The 19061-nt window shown below is 38.3% G+C and overlaps 1 protein-coding gene across 2 annotated transcripts in view; it reads right to left on the minus strand.

Annotated features, from left to right (window-relative positions):
• SATB2 (SATB homeobox 2) overlaps window positions 1–19061 on the minus strand; it is a 202264-nt gene that overhangs the window by 116617 nt on the left and 66586 nt on the right. For both annotated transcript variants that reach the window (XM_037850209.1, XM_037850208.1), the window contains 2 exons: window positions 5324–5450; window positions 4024–4147 (listed from right to left, as the gene is read on the minus strand). In XM_037850209.1, the coding sequence (XP_037706137.1) occupies window positions 4024–4147; window positions 5324–5450 (251 nt within the window). The remainder of the gene's footprint in view (window positions 1–4023; window positions 4148–5323; window positions 5451–19061) is intronic.

Raw genomic sequence — 19061 nt, forward strand, 5'->3', positions numbered from 1 at the left:
ATACACAGCCACAGAAGTACAGCCTATGATTTCCAAGCATCTGGCCAGAAAGAGAATAGCTAAAGACATTATTTCCTCTCCCTGTAAATATATATGCCTCAGGCTACACTTATTGCCCTCTTATGCACTCCTCTCCCTTAAGGGCTGCTCTTCTGAGCTAAAGACCACTAGGATGTTCAGGAAAATGTGAACCATCCACTGCGTCTTTCCTTTACGCAACTGCCAAACTCGAGTGAGGAAATACCTAATATGGTTTGGCTTGGGGTTAAAAGATGAATTATTTCAAAAACAGGTAGCTTTTACTCACCAAGTGAGTCTATTTTTAAATGCCCAAAAATCTGCTTTTCTCCTTTGAGATACATAGCATTGGATGCCTCATTCTCTTCTTCCCAGATTGAGAGCTTAGCCCCTCTCTCTTCTTCACCACTGTATCTCCAGCCCATTGCAAAGTGCCAGACTCTTAACCAGGACTCTAGTAATGCTAGTGAATATGTTGTGGAATTACTGTTTCACCTTGCTTAGAACAAAAATAAATTCTCTTTTACATTACATAGGTTGAACTCCAAAAAATGTTTTATGTACCAGTTCCATGACAACCATCAATAAAATGTGTGAACTTATTTCTACACTGGAATACAATCTAGTTATGCAATTTAAGTGAATCATTTAGAAACTTTAAGGGTAATGGCTAAAAGAATTACCATTAGGGCTCACATCACATGTCCATGCTGGCTGAAAAGAGCCACCCCAGTGAGATTTTCCATAAGGAGACAGCAATACCAGAAGCCTAAATTAAATCTCCCCCAAATCCTAAACAACAGAACTGGGCCCTTACTTTACTGAATCATGTGTTGGGCATCCATCACCAAATTGCCATATTCAGTTTTTAGTTCTAAACCTTTCAGAACTGCCAAGAATACTGCAATGGTAACAATAGTTTACATTTTACAGCACTTTCCAAAATGTTTTTATATTTAATTAATTAAATTCATTAGCCCAGTGGTTCTCAACTGAGAGTAATTTTGCCCCCCAATCCCCACGCCATAGGACATTTGACAATGTCTAGAGACTTTTTGGTTGTGGGAGAAGGAGTATGTGCTACTGGCATCTGGTGGATGGAGGCCAGGGATGCTGCCAGGCATCCTACAATGCACAGCCCCCTGCCACAAAGAATCATCCGGTGAAACCATGCATTGGAGCAACAACTACATACAAGATAAAGCTTGTGCTGAATACTGAGGATATAAAGATAAATAAGGGATGGCCTCAGCTATTGCACAGTCATCTAGTGATGGGAAGTGGCAGAGGAACAATGATAACAGGCTGTAATAAGTGCTGTGATGGGATATATACAAAGTGCTACCCAGGAGCAGAAGAAACTACTAATTCAACCACTTCTAGCTGGAATTTAAAGGATGATTTCATCAAGTAGAAGAGAACAGCACCTTCTGACAGAAGAAATCACATAGGCAAAAGCAAGCATCAAGCTGAAGGACTCCAAGGTACCAGTATTATGTCTGTAGGTTACCAAAGCTGGAAATTAGCATGGCGCATCTCCCTGGAGGGCAAGCTTCATGAAGTGGGAAGAAGATCAATAATTTAGCAGGTAATGTGATTTTTGTGGCATTTTTTAAAAGATATTGAAAATACAGGTACATGGAGTAGAATATAAACTTCACACGAATTTTTAAGATAACACAGGAGGATGCTTTGTTAGATTCATAATGCTAAGGGGACTACTTGAGTTTCTCTAGCCTTCAGGCATATTTTTGGTGGAGACGTTTGAGCAATGGTGAATGTTCCAAAATAATTAATTAGGTGTGTTTGGAGCACAGAATGGATGCATCAGAGACAGGAAGGTGACTATGGTGTATAAATCAGAAGAGTGTCATCTTGGTTCTTATAGGCTCTGCTATGGAGTTTGTACTTGCTCTAGGCTGGGAGTCATTGGAAGTTTATAGCCAAGAAAATCGCACAATATTAGCACTGTAGAATCAGATGACAGAAGAAACGTGAGGCTGGAAGACAGAAACATTTCAGATAAGAGGTGAAGGGCTAAATGAAGCAGTGGCTCAAGGGAGAAAGATCTTAGGCATATTGGCAGTGGGATCCATAGGATCAAATGAGATTAAAGGACATGGAACTTTTTTAGGTTGGACAGCTAGGTGAGCAAGCAAAAAGAAACAAAGTAAGGGGAGAAAGGTTTTATGGTAGGGGTAAAGATGATCTTATTTGAATCTCAAGAAAACCCTGAAAATTAAGTGAAAATATGCAGATACAATCATGCCCAGTGTACAGATGAGTATAGCAATGCTGTGAGAAATAGGCTGCCTTTCCCAGGATCACAAATCCAGCATAAAAGAAGTGAGATTAAAATCAGGGTTCTCAGTTCTTGGTTTGGGTTCTTCCCACTTGTGCTGCTTCTCTGTTCATATTTGTAGGCAAACATGATAACCATGATACATCAATTTGGATCAAATTCCCATAGACCTCAAAAAGCACTGAATAAAATTCTGAATTTGTGATATTTATTAAGTTAGGAGCTTGTCCACTTCCAGGCAAAAGCTCATTCTGACTACCATATGAATCCAAAAGACAATTAATTGTGACACAATATGAAATTCAGGACAAATGATTGAAAGCTTTTTCTCAATTTGTTCTTTATCCAGTCTTTGTTTATTACCAGAATAATTCAAAATACTTATTTTTATAATTTCATAATACTTCATACTGGAATAAATTAAAATTCTAACACCAAAGCTTTAGCATCTACACACATACCTCCAGAGTGGTATTAACATGGCCTGTACAAAAGCCCTAAGCACAAGACCAGGCACGTAACTGATGCTCAAGAAATACCAGTGTCCCTATCTATCTAGCTACCTAATACTCAGAGGCATGTCTTCTTAATTTTCTGGAAGTAAAACTATTGATAGCTTGCTTTATCTTAGAGGATCCAAATTCCAAAGCACTCTGTAAGACACACATAAAAAGTATTCAGTTCACACCAATATTATCGTGTCTCAATAACAATGGCTGATACATTTTATGAACATTACTGCATGCCAGGCACTGGGCCAAGCATTTTATGTGGTTTATCTCATTTAATCTTCATTATATGACTTAGAACTATTACTATCCTGGGTTTACTTATAAAGAAACAGGCTCATGAAGGTGAGGTTATAGAGGCTTGCAAGCCAAGAGATGAATCTAGGTCTACCAGATTCCAGAATACATGCTCTTAACAATTAGGCTTCTGCTTCCCCGAGACTCCACTATCCCAGAACACAGGTGGTGGCCCGTCAAGTTTCTAAGGGTCTCATCACCTTCCCTTGAACTTGACAGGCATGTAATTAGCCCATTGTCTTAAATCAAGTGCAGCAACTCACCCCAGGAAATAGCCTTCCATTCATAGCTTGAGAGAATGTCAACCTGAGTTCATTTTCACAGCAGCCGTAAGCCACCAGGGGCAAAACATTATCTCATCATTAGACAGAGTGGGGTCCTAGCCCATGAACACAAATGGAAAAAGTTGCCCTTTTCCTCACTCTTCCTTCCCTTGATTACTCCAACCTCTTATTTTTGTGGCTTATTTTAGCTTATGATCAGTTCACTAAAAATGGAATGTCAAATTTTCTCCTGGTACATTTTCATCTAGGGAATGGGCTACAAAAGCTCTACAAATGCTATATCATGTAAAGATCATCTCTTTCTACTAGACAGGGAAAAAGCTCAGTAAATGGAGACAGTGATACCCACCTCCTCTGATAGATATGAAAAGCTAATGACTTTGTATGTAAACTATTTTAACACCCTCCTATTACGGCAAAATTCTCAATAAATAACTTCTATTTTCTAACAAAAAAATCACCACAATCGCCACATTTTTCCACTTAAAATGTAGTTGACTCTAAAAATAAAAGAGAGAGAAGACAGCTATCTAAGCAGGATAGCAGGACTACCCTACACATAGACCACCAGTGGCTTTCTATGTTTCCCAAAACCACACCTGAAGATACTGACCTGGGAAAGAGGGCATTCTTTGGCTAATGTGCTCTGGTTCATCTCTTTGAGCAGTTCCTTTAAGGCATTGCGGACTGTGGCATGGTTCCACTGCTCCGCAGGCAAATCTTCCAACTTCGAACAACTGCAAAAGACAGGAAGAACAAACAACATGCAGACCTCAGTAAAGGCCCCAACTGCAGAGGAGCTGAAAGCAGCAGTCACTCCTGGGTCCTGTGCCAGGATTAGGAGAACTGATGAAGAATGGGATCTAAGCAGGAGGCTTTATATGAGGGAAGTGGAGCAAAACTTCTTCTTCTGGACTCTGGTAGAACTCAATGTGGTCTCTCTAAGTTAGTTATCAAACTGGCTTACAGACAATAGCCATTTTGAAGATCTATTTTGTAAAAACATAATTCTTCTAGTCTGCTGATGAAAATATGCTGACAGTGGGATTCTAAACTTCCAAAATATCAATGTAATTATTTGATATTTTTAGGGTTCAATATAAACATATTTAAAATAAAGGCCCACTCTTCATCCTCATAGAACAATTCAGGGATTTCACTTTCCTAACCTTAAAAAAAAAAAAAAAAAAAAAAACACCTTTAAGAAAAGCATTCCTAGGCAAGGATGGAAATGTGGGTCTCTATTAAAGTAAAAATCCTCCTAATGGGGCAAATTCAAAACCTTTTCACCAACAGACAACATTCCTTAAATCATCATATGACACTTTACAATAAAAGATTGCAGAGAACCTTTACAGAGATTCTTTACTGGTAAAATTTCTTCTGGATACCATATCTGCAAAAGGAAACCATTCCCAGAAACCCTGCAGGCCAGAGTGTGTTTCTTTTGAGATGGCCAGCAGAAAGGAAAGACAAAGATTCTCCAGTGCTAGCACATTCTTGGTAAGACTGCTACAAGAAGAAAACGCACCCCTCGCAAATTAAACCTGAAAACAGCGAAGGTGTTTATTCTTCAAATACTAAGTACTAAGCATTTAACCAATCCAAGAGGACCCATTAAGTTAGGGGCTGTGGAAAGTTCCCCTTTAAGGGCTGCATATTTTTAATGATTTATCAAGTTTCCCCTAAGTCACCACTTCACTGCTTCTAAAAACAAAACATAAAACAGTTGGAATGTGGACTATAAAGATGCCTGGTGAAGTGCCCCTCCTTCCCCTCTCCCCTCTTTTCTCTCTCTCTTTTTCATTTCATCCGAAGTCTAGATATTAATGAAGACAGGATCTCTGCAGTGAATCTATGATTGATGGAGCAGCTCCAAGAGTAGGGAAGGGCAGATGTTCAGAGACACCCACCTTTGTAATTGGATTTTCAACGTCACAACATGATAGACGTCTTGTAGCATGTCAGCCACTGTTGCGTCGGGTGCATCTGTCACGTAACTGAGGGGGAGAGGGTTCCACCTCCCCAGCTTGATTATTCCTGCACAGGGAAGAAAAACATAATAAACACATATCTGCTATTTATTAAACCTTCCCATTGTTTGTTCAGTGTTAAGAAGGTCATTCAACAGTCAACATTCAAGGCCCACTTAGAGCTATTTTACAACCCAGTGCAATAAGCTATTTCTTTCTGGCTGACAATTGAGTTAGTTAACTATACAGGAAGATGAGAATAAAAGGATGAGGTTTAATCATGGGCAATCAGTTCTTCGATGTTTTCCTGTTTCTTAAATTACTCAGAAAACCATATTGATACTTCCTTCCCCCAAAGCTGATGCTAAATATATTGGACTGCTGACTTCATAGACCAAAAAAAAAAAAAAAAACCTTAAGTAAACACAAGATTCAGTTTAGAATTGTATAAGAAAATTCCTTGTGTGGGGGCTCAGCATGGCGTTACATCCTGACTTCAGTGTGATTCCCTGTGTGAACAGCATTTGGAGCTGATGAAGCAGTTCACTTCTAAATCTGCATTTCAGCAAGCAGAGCATTTGCTTTCCTTGGCCAAACGCTATAGCACAATGATTGACCACAGATCAGAAACAGCAGAGATGCCTTCAACTTCCTTTTTATTTTTTTGTTTTTTACTCTTCAGCTCTTTTTAGAGTGACAATAGTACCCTTTCTCTGTGTGTTTCCCACTGCATATGGTTAACATTCATGACAGTGGAGAGAGAATAAAAATCCTGGTTGAACTTAGGCTACATAGAGCACCAATTTTAGGAATAGCCTTGTTACAAGTAGATTCAAGGTTCAGCTTCAGCAACCCATGGTGAAAATGTTAACTTATTAATAAGATGGACCCATCTTATGTGGGGCACAGATAATGTTGATGAAGGGAAAGAAAAAGAGACCTGTTTCACAAGCAACACAAAGTAACAAAAATTTTATTTGTATGCTATGAAAACTTCAGTGGTTCCCAGGATGTCAGAAATTGCCACATATAAAAAAAGGCTATGTTTTAGTGATAGAAGAGAAACAGCATTTTTCTTTTTATTTTTGACAATTCAGGTGAACCAACCATACTCTTTTTCAAAAAAATATATTTTATCATCAAAGTAAGAGAACACCTGTATACCCAAATGAACTTTTAAAAGCTTCAAAAACTGTTGCTTTCAACTATGGGGCAACATTCCAAGAATAAGAAATGAACTTTCTGGTCAGGATATGTCCTGTCCAAGATGAAATAAATGAATGCGCAATGCTTGACATAATGCTTGAAAACAGGGAATAAACAGAATAAAAATATTAAAATGATGCACTGTTTCAGTATTAAGATTTAACAATCTGGTGCTGAATATGCTGCAGTATAAATAGTGCCTGGACTCAGATCCAATAAAGTAACACAGCTCTCATTCATAGTACCGTATGTCTCAGTTCTGGCTCCTTAAGTCATATTTCATTTGCCAAGAAAAGCTGCTTTCTTGTGGGGATAGTTTTCTTAACATTCTCTCTATGACAATGAGAAGTGCACAGCACATAACGTACAGTAGTCGTGAAATGAACATCCAGGGCCCACTGGACAGCCACCAGCAGGAGGCTTTGCTCTGCTTCCTTGCTGCTTTTACTCCTTTGGTCATTTGAAAACACTAAAAAGATACTACGCAACATGTATCCTATTTTTAAAATCACCCCATAATTCTAAGTTCCTTTCAAAAATCCTTATCACAATGGCCCATTACTTGCATATAAATGGACCATGTTCAACATAATTTTCTTTTATAAGAAAGTAGAAAAGAAAAAACTGAAGTTGGCAACTGTGCCCCATGACAGGTAAATAGAGGAAGAAACAGATTTTGTGGGTCATTTTGGTTACTAAGAATATTCTACATGTGAAAAATGAACACTGCAGACTTCAGTGCACAACTCTATAGGAGATCCATCCATGGTGTTGTTGATGTCAGTATTCAGTCTTTTTTTACTGCTGAGAAGTATTCCATTGTAAGAACATACCACAGTGAGGCCACAACAGAATATATCTGTTTGATTTTACTCATATGAAATTACATTAACAGGCAAAACCAATCTACGGTGATAGAAGTTAAAAAGTGGTTCCTCAGGATGGGAGGGGGGATTGACTGGAAAGGGACATGAGGGGACTTTCTGAAAGTTTTGGCTGGTGGTTGCATGGGTATAAAAATTGGCAAAATTCATCAAACTGAACACTTAATGTTTGTACATTTTATTGTATGTAAATTATATCACAATAAAGGGAAGGAATCTCTATAGGAAGTGATAGACAAATCACTGTACTAGAAATAGTTATCTCCATTTAGGTAGATTCTCTCCCCACCTTCACGAACAGGAAGGAGACTTGTTTGGGCTAGAATTAGACACACACAGGTGTTTCCACAACACTTAATACCTCCACATAAAGCATCTGCTACAGGTTGGTTTCTGCATCTTGGAAGGGAGCTATTGACGCATGTTATTTTCTCAGGCAGTAGGAGGTAGCGTGTGCTTTTTCTTTTTCACACCATATTGACTAACCTGCATGGCCGCTAGAAGCCATTTTCTTTGCTCAACTATCTATAAGAATCTGCAGGTGCAAGATTTGCTAGGAGAGCTCTCTCCAGAAGGCTGCTCTCCTCCAGCCAGGCAGGGGTTTGGAATGACTCATTTAATAATACTTTCCTCTAAACAGAGTTGTTGGGGATTGAATCATGTTCCCCACAAAAGGCCTGTGCAGGTCCCAACCCCTGGTCCTGTGGGTATGAACCCATTTGTAAATAGGATGCTTCAAGATGTTATTAGTTAAGGTGTGCCCAAACTGAATACAGGTGGGCTTTTAATCCAATATTGCTAAAGTCTGTATCAGCAAAGGAAATTGGACATGGAAAGAGAAGCCACAGGGAGCAGCCAGAAGTTGAAAGTCAACAGAACCCAGAGGAGAAAGGAGAAAACGTTGCCATGTGCATTGCCATGTGATGGAAAAGCAAAGGAACCCGAAAGACTGCCAACCATCCAGAAGAGACCAACCCCAGGAGGAAGCAAGCCTTCTGGCCTCTGAAACCGTGAGCCAATAAATTCCTGTTGTTAAGCGAACCCATTGCATGGTATTTGTTTTAGTAGCCAGGAAACTAAAACAAGGGTCTTTGTCTATCTGCACATATTAACCCTCTTTGGAAATATATTTCTTAGGTACAGCCTGCTTTTGTTATCATAAAATACTTTAAAAATTACTTGGGCTAATATTAAGTGTTAATTGAGGAAATCAAATTGGGGAGCAGTAAAGCAGAGTGACAAAGAATGCAGACTTTCAAGTCAAATTGCCTCTTCATATCCTGGCTAAGCCCCCTACTCATTATGTAACCCTAGCAAGTTATTTAGTTTCTTCATACCTCAATCCTCTCATCTGTAAAATGGAACAATAAAAGTACTTACCTCATAGGAACATTGTGCTGATCAAATGTAAAGCCCTTAGTACAGAGCTTAGATATAACTGTCCCTCAGCAATTGTTTACTGTCATTATTTAGACCTTTTTAGTGATTCTTAAAGGAAAATCAATTTATTTCAAAAATTATTGACTACAAGGATTTTTATGACTTTGTTACCTTTTAATCTATAATTCAGTTATGTGCCTGTAAAAAATCCTTCATTACTTTAAATCACAAAGGAGAACTGTACATCAATTCATATTTCTACCTTCCCCTCTATGTCTTCCACCCATGTTCCTCAGTTGCTACTTTCCTTTTACCTATAAGGAGGTTCAGGCCTCCTCTACTTTAAATCTAACAAAAACATTACCACAATCTCTTTGCCCCCTCAATCTCTAATTCTTTGGCTCACCAACCTACTGCAAAACCACCTCCAATTTCTCCAGCATTCCTTTACCCCTGGACATCTAGTTTCAACTCCTTCCATAAGGAAATGGGGGCTTAGAAGGGTTGGGTTACCTTGGGTACCCAAACTAACACCACTAGCAAGTCACAAAGCCCAGCTTCTCTCCGAAGACTACACTCTTGCTCTCCTCATTATATTATCCTAAAAGTCACACTGACTCAAGTTTGAGGCACATCAGAGGAAATGACTGGGAAAATATGTTGACTCCAAATTTTGGAAGGTGTTGAATGCCTGATTAACTTCTGACTCTGAGGGTCAGAGGTTAAGAGGAGGGTGTGGAGCGAGAAGTGACTTCAAGCTTAACTGCTATGCTTATCAGCTGTGAGACTTTGGGTAAATCCTTTAATCTCTCCAAGTCTCAGTTTCATATCTATAAAATGAGGACAGTAACAGTGCCTACCCCATAGGTCTGTCATGAGGCTTTAAATGAGAATGAGAGTTTATAACTGGGATTGCCACATAGTAAGTGCTCAGTAAAAGTTCAGGGAAAACAGACACTAAAAAATTTTTTTTATCTTTGTGCACTATATTAATAGGAACATTATTCACAATAGCCAAAAGACGGAAGCAACCCAAGTGTCCATCAATAGATGAATGGGCAAACAAAATGTAGTATTACATCAATACAAGGGAATATTATGCAGCTGTAAAAAGTAATTAAGTTCTGATACATGCTATGAAATGGATGAACCATGAAAGCATCATGCTGAGTGAAATTAGCCAAGCACAAAAGAACAGATACTGTGTAATTCTGCTTATATGAAATAACTAGAATATACAAATTCAAGAGATAGAAAGTAGAGTGCAGGTTATGGGGGAGTGGGAACCTAGAAGGTTTTTGAGTGTAGATATAACATCATCAAAGCAAAGCTTCAGGAAAATTCACCTATATTGGAATGCAGGTAGATTTAAAAATAGAAGCATTCAGAGGGGAGGAGAAAAGAGCTGAAATACTCCAGATAGGGATTTGTGTAATTACAACCATAAGGGTCCCTTCCTGGCTTCTACGAAGGGATAAAGGCCCCACCAGATTACAGTGCAGTGAAGACGGACAAGGAAGAAAAGAATGGGTTAGTGTCCGTTTCCATTGGGGATAATATCTGACTCACAGAGTTGAAGAAATCGCCATAAAAATGGCATAACTTCAAGCATACAGATATTATTTCTAATGCTTTCACTCTATGAGTAGGTTTTGTAATCCCTACCTGAAAAATGGGGGAAACTAATGATGATTAAATTAAACCAATGATGATGTTAGACACAGGTGTGCGCACACACACACACACACACACACACACACACACACACAGGCCCAGCCAGGCACAGAGTAAATGCTCAATAAATGGCAATTCCCATTTCTTCTCTGAATACATATCACACTCTCATTCTGTCTAGAGAATTGACTGATCACCAATATTCACTTCTAGAAATCTTATACATTTTTCAAATTCCACCTCAGAATTTGATCAATCCAGGCTAAAATAAGCTTTTCTCTACATAACCATATAATAAATGCTCTTGGTTGGTTTATATACCTTATAAGGAACTTTATCACAATATACCTTTATGTTACTTTACAGTTTGCAAAGTGTTTTTTTTTTTTTACAACCATCCTCATGATGTCATCCTCATGATGACAGCAGGAAATCCACATTTTACCTGGAAATGAGCTAAGACCAGAGAAGACTGAGGCTTCAAGAACATCCATCAGTAACAGCCAGGACTAGAACCTCGATTTACAGGTTTTCTAGCTCCCAGAGGGAACAATACCCTTTCTACTACTGTTGCTCCAAGGATATGCCCATGCGCCAAGGCCTGACCACACAATGGGCCCCTGAAGGCTAGGGCCATGGCTTGTCCTCAGCCACACACCAGGCCAGTCTCAACATTTAATGTGAAACCAAGGAATAAATGAGACCAATGAGAAAACAGGTGGCAGGCCCAGATGACTGAAGAGCCAGCTATGCTGGGGATTGCTCTGGAAAAAATAGTCTCCCACAACAGTGTCATTTCAGACATAAACATTGTTTCCCCAGTCATCTTTATTATTTCCAAGGAATTTATCATCTGCAAACATTTAGGAAATGCCTGGTGCTGACTATTACAGATGCAGTTTCAAGGACTTTGAGTCACAAATTATGGGCCTTTATTTTGGGGTTGAAACGCATACAAATGTCAACATGATTGAATTGAGCACAACATAAATAAAACTGTTTATATCCAGACAAATCTATTCACTAAAATACAGAGTACCAATCCACTCTTTGTATAATGCCTTCAGACCAAATAACAAAATGCAATTGTAGGTAAATTTCCCATTAGTGACATAAAATTAGGTTGGGAATGGAGGCAATTTTTGTCTGAAATTAAAAAGATGCAATAATGGAAACCAGTTTTTTCTCCAATTCAGTATTCTGCCAGAGTCAACGAGGTAGCATTTCACAAAAGGAAATATCAATAGTCACTTGTGTTCATATATTTTTGTTATTTTTATCAGTTTGTAATCTATCTCAGAGAAACCAAATTCTCTTCTCAGTAGATGCATAATTCATATCTTTAGTATTATTTGTCCCTCACTACATAAAAACAAAAGAGTGGTGATAATACACATTATAGTTTATCAAAATTCAATACAAGTTTTTGGAAAGTGGACCACTTTCCATAGTGATAATACAATATAATTAACAGAAAATTAGAAGATTTATATTAGACCCTAATCGTGCATTCTTTCAACAAATCTTTCTTGTGTGTCTCCTGTGTAAGTCACTAATACACAAAGTTAATACAATATACACTACCCATATAATTTCCAGGATTCCAATTGATTTAAGAAGCTTATTGTTGCTAAACACCATGGCTAAGTAAAACCACTGCTAAAATAAACCAAAATGATAGATTTTACCCCCCATACCTCAAATACGAGAAATACTTCATGAAGGGCTGTAACAGATCACCTAAAAAGTACATGAGCACTTTTCACAGTTTGCTGTGGCATGCAGATTGATGCTGATAAAATAGGTATATGTTGGGTATATTTTGGACTAAAGACCACAAATCAACCAGTGAGACATATGTATGTAGCCCAGCAAAAATATCAGCAGTATTTTTATAACGTGGTTCAACACAGAATTTCCATTTATTCCAGGTGCATTTTAACACTGATTTTAAGAGCAAAGTGAAAACTCAGCCTGGGAAACAATGAGACATTAGCTTTAATATCCAAAGGCTGGGGTTTATATGTATCTCATAATTCTCTGGAAAAGATCTCAGCATAAGAGTGTCAATAAAATCCCCTGTCTCAGAGTAACTAAGCCTTGGGGCTTCTGGTTCATGGTATTATTTCCACAATACACCAACTGCTGATGAGGCCTCTTGCAAAAATAGGAGAACTCATGCCCTTGATTGCATCTGTTTATCCTCCTCAGAGTGGTCATGTCCCTATGCTGCAGCATATAATTTTCTGTTGTTCAACTATGCTTTGTTAAAGAAATTAAAACTGTCTGTCCTATATAATAAGAACATAGAATTATTTATCCATAAATCAGTTCACAGGAAATCACAACCCAGCAGCATATAATAACTCAGCCTGGGCTTCTAACCTGTGGCCTGACTGTGGTGTATCACCAAATTGCAACCGCCTAAAGGCATACATTGTAGTTATTGTCAAACCTGTGGTAGGAATGACTTCTCAATGAGGAAAGAGGGGAAAAAGGCAAAATGAAAATGGTTTTTGAAGTGTACATATTTTCCTTTCGAATGTGTAGCTTAATAGTACCCCAATACAATTATTGGAATAAACAGGTAACTCTTCTACACCTTCTGCTTTGTTTTCAAGAACTCTACATATTTCAAATGGCTTGTATTGGGGTAAAAGTAAATGGAAAATGAAAAGTATTCTTTGGGCATTTTATGTTATTCAAAGCCCTTTAAAACATACAGAAATTAGTGAAACCTTACAACATACCTGTCTGGGAGCTTACAATACATTTAATCCTGTATTTATAACAATACAAAAGAAAACTCTAGACAAAAATAAATAATTCAATGATTCAGAATAAATGTTTGAGGTATACTGTTATATCGGTTCATTTAAAAATCAACAGAATGCACTATATCCTTTCCCCACCTGATAAAAAGCTCCTCTACCTGCGATACTTTGGAGGCTACAGAAAAAGGCAAACAAGGTAGTTTTTAAGAAACTTTTTAAGAACACCAACTTTTATTCTTAAATCATATCTGTATTTTTCAGGGGAAAGTATTATCCAGAATATTATTAGTATTTAAAACTGATATTGTGAATTTTAGAGCACTTTCCAAATAAACTATAGTGATACACAGCTGTCTGCCACACCTTTTATTTTATTGAGCTGACTGCTCCCTTTTGCAATGAAACATTCTACTTAAGACACATACAGTACCACTTGGTGCCTTGTCATTCTATACATGGCTTTTACATTTTGCAGTATAAAGATTTTGTCTCATGTAATAGATGCTGCTTCACATTTGGGAAACATTAAGTTATAACTCTGACTTTTATTAGATTATTTAATATAAGCACTAAGTAACTAGACTAAATTAATAAAGACTCTATTTAAAGAGAGAGAGCAAGAGAGAAAGAGAGTACAAAATTATTCCACAAATTAAATAAAACTTTCTGAAGTTGGTATTTTAGAAACCTTTATTTAATTTTCCTGATTCTTCTGAAAAACAGCCAAAATATTGCTCAGGATCTGAAAAAATATGGCTGCTATTGAGTTATTTATTTCATAAGAGTACCATTTAAAACTATACAAGGAAGAATAGGACAGATGAGGAAGAAAAGTGTTGCGAAAAATTAATTGAGATCGGCTCTACATTTCTGTCACCGCTTAAAATCTATTTCATCTAGTATATATTTTCTTATTAAGTTCAATCATTATCTAAAAGGGTTTTGAATTAAAGGACTAATTTTGGCAGATAACATAAACAGACTTCTCTTTTTTTCCTCCTTTCTATTCAGAAATACATTTGCATAAAGAGATTTCCCTCTAGCATTTGTCCCCTTAGAATATCTTCAATAATCAAAGATACAGGGGAAAAGTATACTCTTTTAAATATACTTCATGCCATTATAGCAGATGCTATTCATAACTTATGTTTAGCTAGTTTCTGCATCCTCTGGGGTAAGAAGTATTCACTGAAGATCTAAAAATACAGTTGTCTCACATATTTCACTTCCGAATTAATTACATGAATTCTTTTCAAACAGGAGTTAAAATATTATAACAGGTTTTCCTGAGGATCTGGCTTTCCAGGTACTCCATCACTGGGCTCAACACCCTTGGAAACCCTATCAATTGCATGCTTCCAATTATATATTCCAGAATTCTCCTCCAGGGATATTCTGTTTCCTATAATTTAGGGTTATATAATACCTGATCTTAAGGGCAATATTATGATGGCATGTTGATTATCAAAGAAAATGTTAGCATATAATATGAAGGCAAAAAGTATACTCATTTATGTTGTACATTTTTATTCATGTTCTAACTAAACTGATTTCACAGTAATTTGTTAAGAAACTACAAGATGTGGAAGCAAATATGGCTATAGTTTACAAGAAAATGGCAATTGCTTTTGGTTTGGATGGAGTCTTGTTTTTTTTTGTTTTGTTCTGTTTTAGTTGCATTTCTTTAAGGATATTTTTCAGAAGAAAATAATTTTTACTCCGAATTTTCAAATATGTGCATATGTTATGTATATTTTCATATGTACTCTACTATTATGCCTAATGATGGGCATAGTTTTCAGGTTTCATATATTTTCCATTCAAAGAAGTAACTGCAGTTGCTTTTTAATATACAAAGAAACCTGATTTGCATTTCTTGGAAATGTAATATTTAAAGGCTGCAAACCAAACTTTAAAATATTCCATTCGTTTTAATGGCTATAAAAGAAGTCAAGGACCCAATACATAGAGGTGCTCTCTCATTAAGCAAATGTTTCTTGATTTGAATTGAAGGTAGGCCTATACTGTATGAACAGGCAATGGCCTACCTGAGCCCATAAAATATTCAGCCACGTCAAAAAAAAAACTGCCATACGATTCAATGGGTAACTGAAATGGTGTAGAGATTTAGAGTTATTTCTAATAGGGTGTTTAGTTGTCCCATGGCAGTTGAGCTGAACAGTTAGAAAGCATCAGAAGGGTAAGGGAAGGTGGGAAATGAGTTCTTTTGGTACCCATTCCCAGGAATTTGCAGTTTAGTAAGGATGGTGCTATTCAGGGTGGTAAGAATAAGGGAGTGGTTGCAAGTTCATCTCTCCACCATTCATGGGCCCCATTCTGGCCTCTGAAACTAAAGTTCCAGGGGAGAAGCCCAGGAGATATTGATACCCAGCCAGACCTGGAATCACTGCCCAGAAGGCCCAGTAAAAAACGAGTGTGTGGAGCACTAAGAAGATCAATGGATTTGATTCTCTTCAAGAGAAGGGCAGGGGAGGCAAAACACTCCCAGAATCCTTTTAATTCACTAGCAAGCATTCCCACTACTGTCAAGTGGGAAAAGTACAGAGAAAGGGAAAGTTATGGTAATAAGAAGCAAAATGAGGGGTAGGGGCACATAGTAACTGTGTTATATTTCTTTTCAAGTATGGAGGATTTGGCTTGGGCTGAAAATACAAAGTAGCAAGAAAAAACAGTTTCCTGTGTATGCAGGAAATTACTTAACATATTTAGACTATAGGCCACCAGAAGACAGAGGTCATGTCAGTTTACCTTGTTTTATACAACCTCCATAAGCATGAGGATGACTAAAACACGGCAGGAGTGTGGTGGTCACATGACAAGAACGCCATTTTGTTTACAAAGGCACCAGGCAAGGAATCAAGAGATCCAAGTCTTGAGTTTGTCCTGTTGGCTGTAGCCTTCAGCTATGGGCAACTCACTTAACTTCCCAGGCCACTATTTCCTCTTCTATAAGATGGAGATTTAAAAGCAAAAACAAAACAACAAACACACAAAAACCACAATTCTCCATCTGACTCTCACAAGATGGTAATTACTATAAAATAACATGACTTAAAGTGTACTGAAAATTATAAAGTACACAAACGCTGTCATTAATGAATTGTATGTTAACTTAAAAGAGTTAAGAATTAAACTTTTTGGAATGTTTTTAAGGGACCATTTCCTTTAATTAAAACAGCAAAAAAAGGTGAATCTTCTAAAATCACTGGCTAATATGGCGAGTCATCTAAGATAGAAAAAAGAACCTGTTTTTAGAAACTTATCTTATGTGAGCCTCCATTCTGCCAAAGTTTTAAGATTGGTGGCAACTGGAGAGGAGACATCAGAACTGCATCTTCCCCCACCTCCCTTCCTTGCTGTAAAAGCTCCTAGATATCCTTTACATGTATAAATACTTAATGTCTTTATTCCTTAATAGACTGAGAGCTCCATGAGTATATTCCATAGAATACAGGATTTTCCTGACTGCTGTATCCCCAGAACCAAACAGAGTGCTCAGCAGATGGCAGAGGCTAATGGATGTTTAAGGAAAGAAGGACGGAAGGGAGGGAGCCAATGAGAGAAGGAAGGGAGGAAGGATGGTTCACCTTGTGCTCTCTACCCATCCCTGTTTCCAGCATCTTGCCTACCTCCAATCAAATAGAGAACTGAGCTCCCACATTCTCCACACCCTGGATACCCAAGAAGTCCCAAACAGCTGGTAAAAGTGAAGAAAAAAGCCTGAGGGACTGCAGCCCTCAAACCGAACCTTGCCATGGAATTCACTCCACCTCCAGAGACTTCTCAGTGTCATCTGTAAAATAGAGGGGCTGTCAAGGATCTCAAGGTCCCTTGCAGCTCTGACATTCTAAATCAAAATACTGCCCAAATACTTTGGACGGAGTAAACTGATTACTGTCAATTTAAAAATACAGTAAGCCCACTAAGCCTTCAAAACTGTGAAAATAAACTCTACCTTGAATAGTTGGATTGATGATTCTTCTATTACAATTCTACTTTTCTTTAAAAAAAAAAAAAAAGCAAGCACCCACCCAACTTTTTGTTTCTCAGGAAGGGCACATTTTTTAACTTTCAGATTATGGTAAACAGCTTATTAATTCGGGATCATTGAAGGTCTGCCAGTTGATAAGCAAACAATGGCTTTCTTATCAACCACAGAAGTCAACCTGGCTCAATCAGGATTTATTTTTACTGAATCTGATTCTCCCAACTGCACCTACAGACTCCTAAAGGACCACCCTTACCTACATGAATAAACACAATTGCGTTCATTACTTCTTTACATTAAAATGATTAAGAGTGAATGTGCCAGTTTGGATGTATTATGTCCCCCAAAATGCCTCCAGTGAAGGTACCCGATTGCTGATGTGTTACCTTGGACACTTCATGGCCATAAGACTGTAACTGTGTAACCAAATAAAACCCCTTTTATAAAAGCCAATCCATCTCTAGTGTTTTCCATTCCAGCAGCATTAGCAAACCACAACAGATTTTGGTACCAGAGGAGTGGGGTGCTGCTGCATTTGCAAATACCAGGCATGTTGGAACAACTTTTTAAATGGATAAGGGGAAGATTCTGGAAGAACTGTAAGGAGCTTGATAGAAAAGGCCTAAACTGCTTTGAAGAGACTGTTGCTAGAAATATGGACTCTAAAGATACTTCTAATGAGGACTTGAACAGAAATGATGAATGTGTTCTTGCGAACTGGATGACAGGCAATCCCTGTTTTAAAGTGGCAGAGAATTTGGCAAAATTGAGTCCTGGTGTCAGATGGAAGGAAGAATTTGAGAGTGATAAGCTGGGATACTTGGGTGATGAGATTTCAAAACTAAAAGTTGAAGATATAGCATGGCTACTCCTTGCAGCTTACAGTAAAATGCAAGAAGAAAGGGATAAACTGAGAAATGAACTCTTGGTTTCACAGAAACCAGAAATTGATGGCCTGAAAAACTCTGGGCTTCCAGGGAGTAGAACCCCAGAAGCTATAGCCCCACGTGAGAATTTAACCAAACATGGAACCTGACCGCCATTTCAATACAAGCCAAGACTGGAGATGGTGTTATCCAGAAAGGATTTGTGGAAACTCCTGTTGTCTGATGGTTTTGACCCCTGTGTGCTTCATGCCAAACCAACAAGATTTTTGTGAGATCTATTTAGATAGAGACACTGCCAGTCTGGACTGGAGAAGGTACAAATTGAAGGAAATATTTCTTGAAAGACAGCCATGGAGACTGAGGTCTGGAGTTAAGAAGTCTTGGGCTGGGAGAACAGAGCAGCCCACACACGTGGAAAGAGTGAGTTTGCCCAGAGGTCGAGGGCAGGCATTCTGCCTCCATGTTCAGGAAGAGTGTCACCACCCCAGACCCCAAAGAGAGTGGAGCACATTCCTCGGGGATTGGGGAGAGCCTGGCTGCCACCCCACTGTTCTGAAGGGGTTGAGCACGGGCCCGGGAGATGGAAGAGAATCCGGGTGCTGCCCCGATGTTTGACGACAGTGGGGCCAAAAAGGTGGCCTCCCCAATGTGTGGATATGTTGGAGCATGCACCCCAGAGTTTGGAGAAAAAAGGGCTGCTGCATGAGCCTTTGGAAAGGGTTGGGCTTCTGCTCTCTCAAGCCCCAAGGATAAAACGTTCTGTAAATGACTCTCAGACTTTGAAGTCTAATGAAGTTTGCCCTGCAGGTTTTAGGAACTGTTTTGGTCCTATTAACCTTGTTTTCCTTTCAGTTTCTCCTTATG

The sequence above is a fragment of the Choloepus didactylus genome, chromosome 9 (assembly GCF_015220235.1).
Source record: "Choloepus didactylus isolate mChoDid1 chromosome 9, mChoDid1.pri, whole genome shotgun sequence".
Taxonomy (NCBI): domain Eukaryota; kingdom Metazoa; phylum Chordata; class Mammalia; order Pilosa; family Megalonychidae; genus Choloepus; species Choloepus didactylus.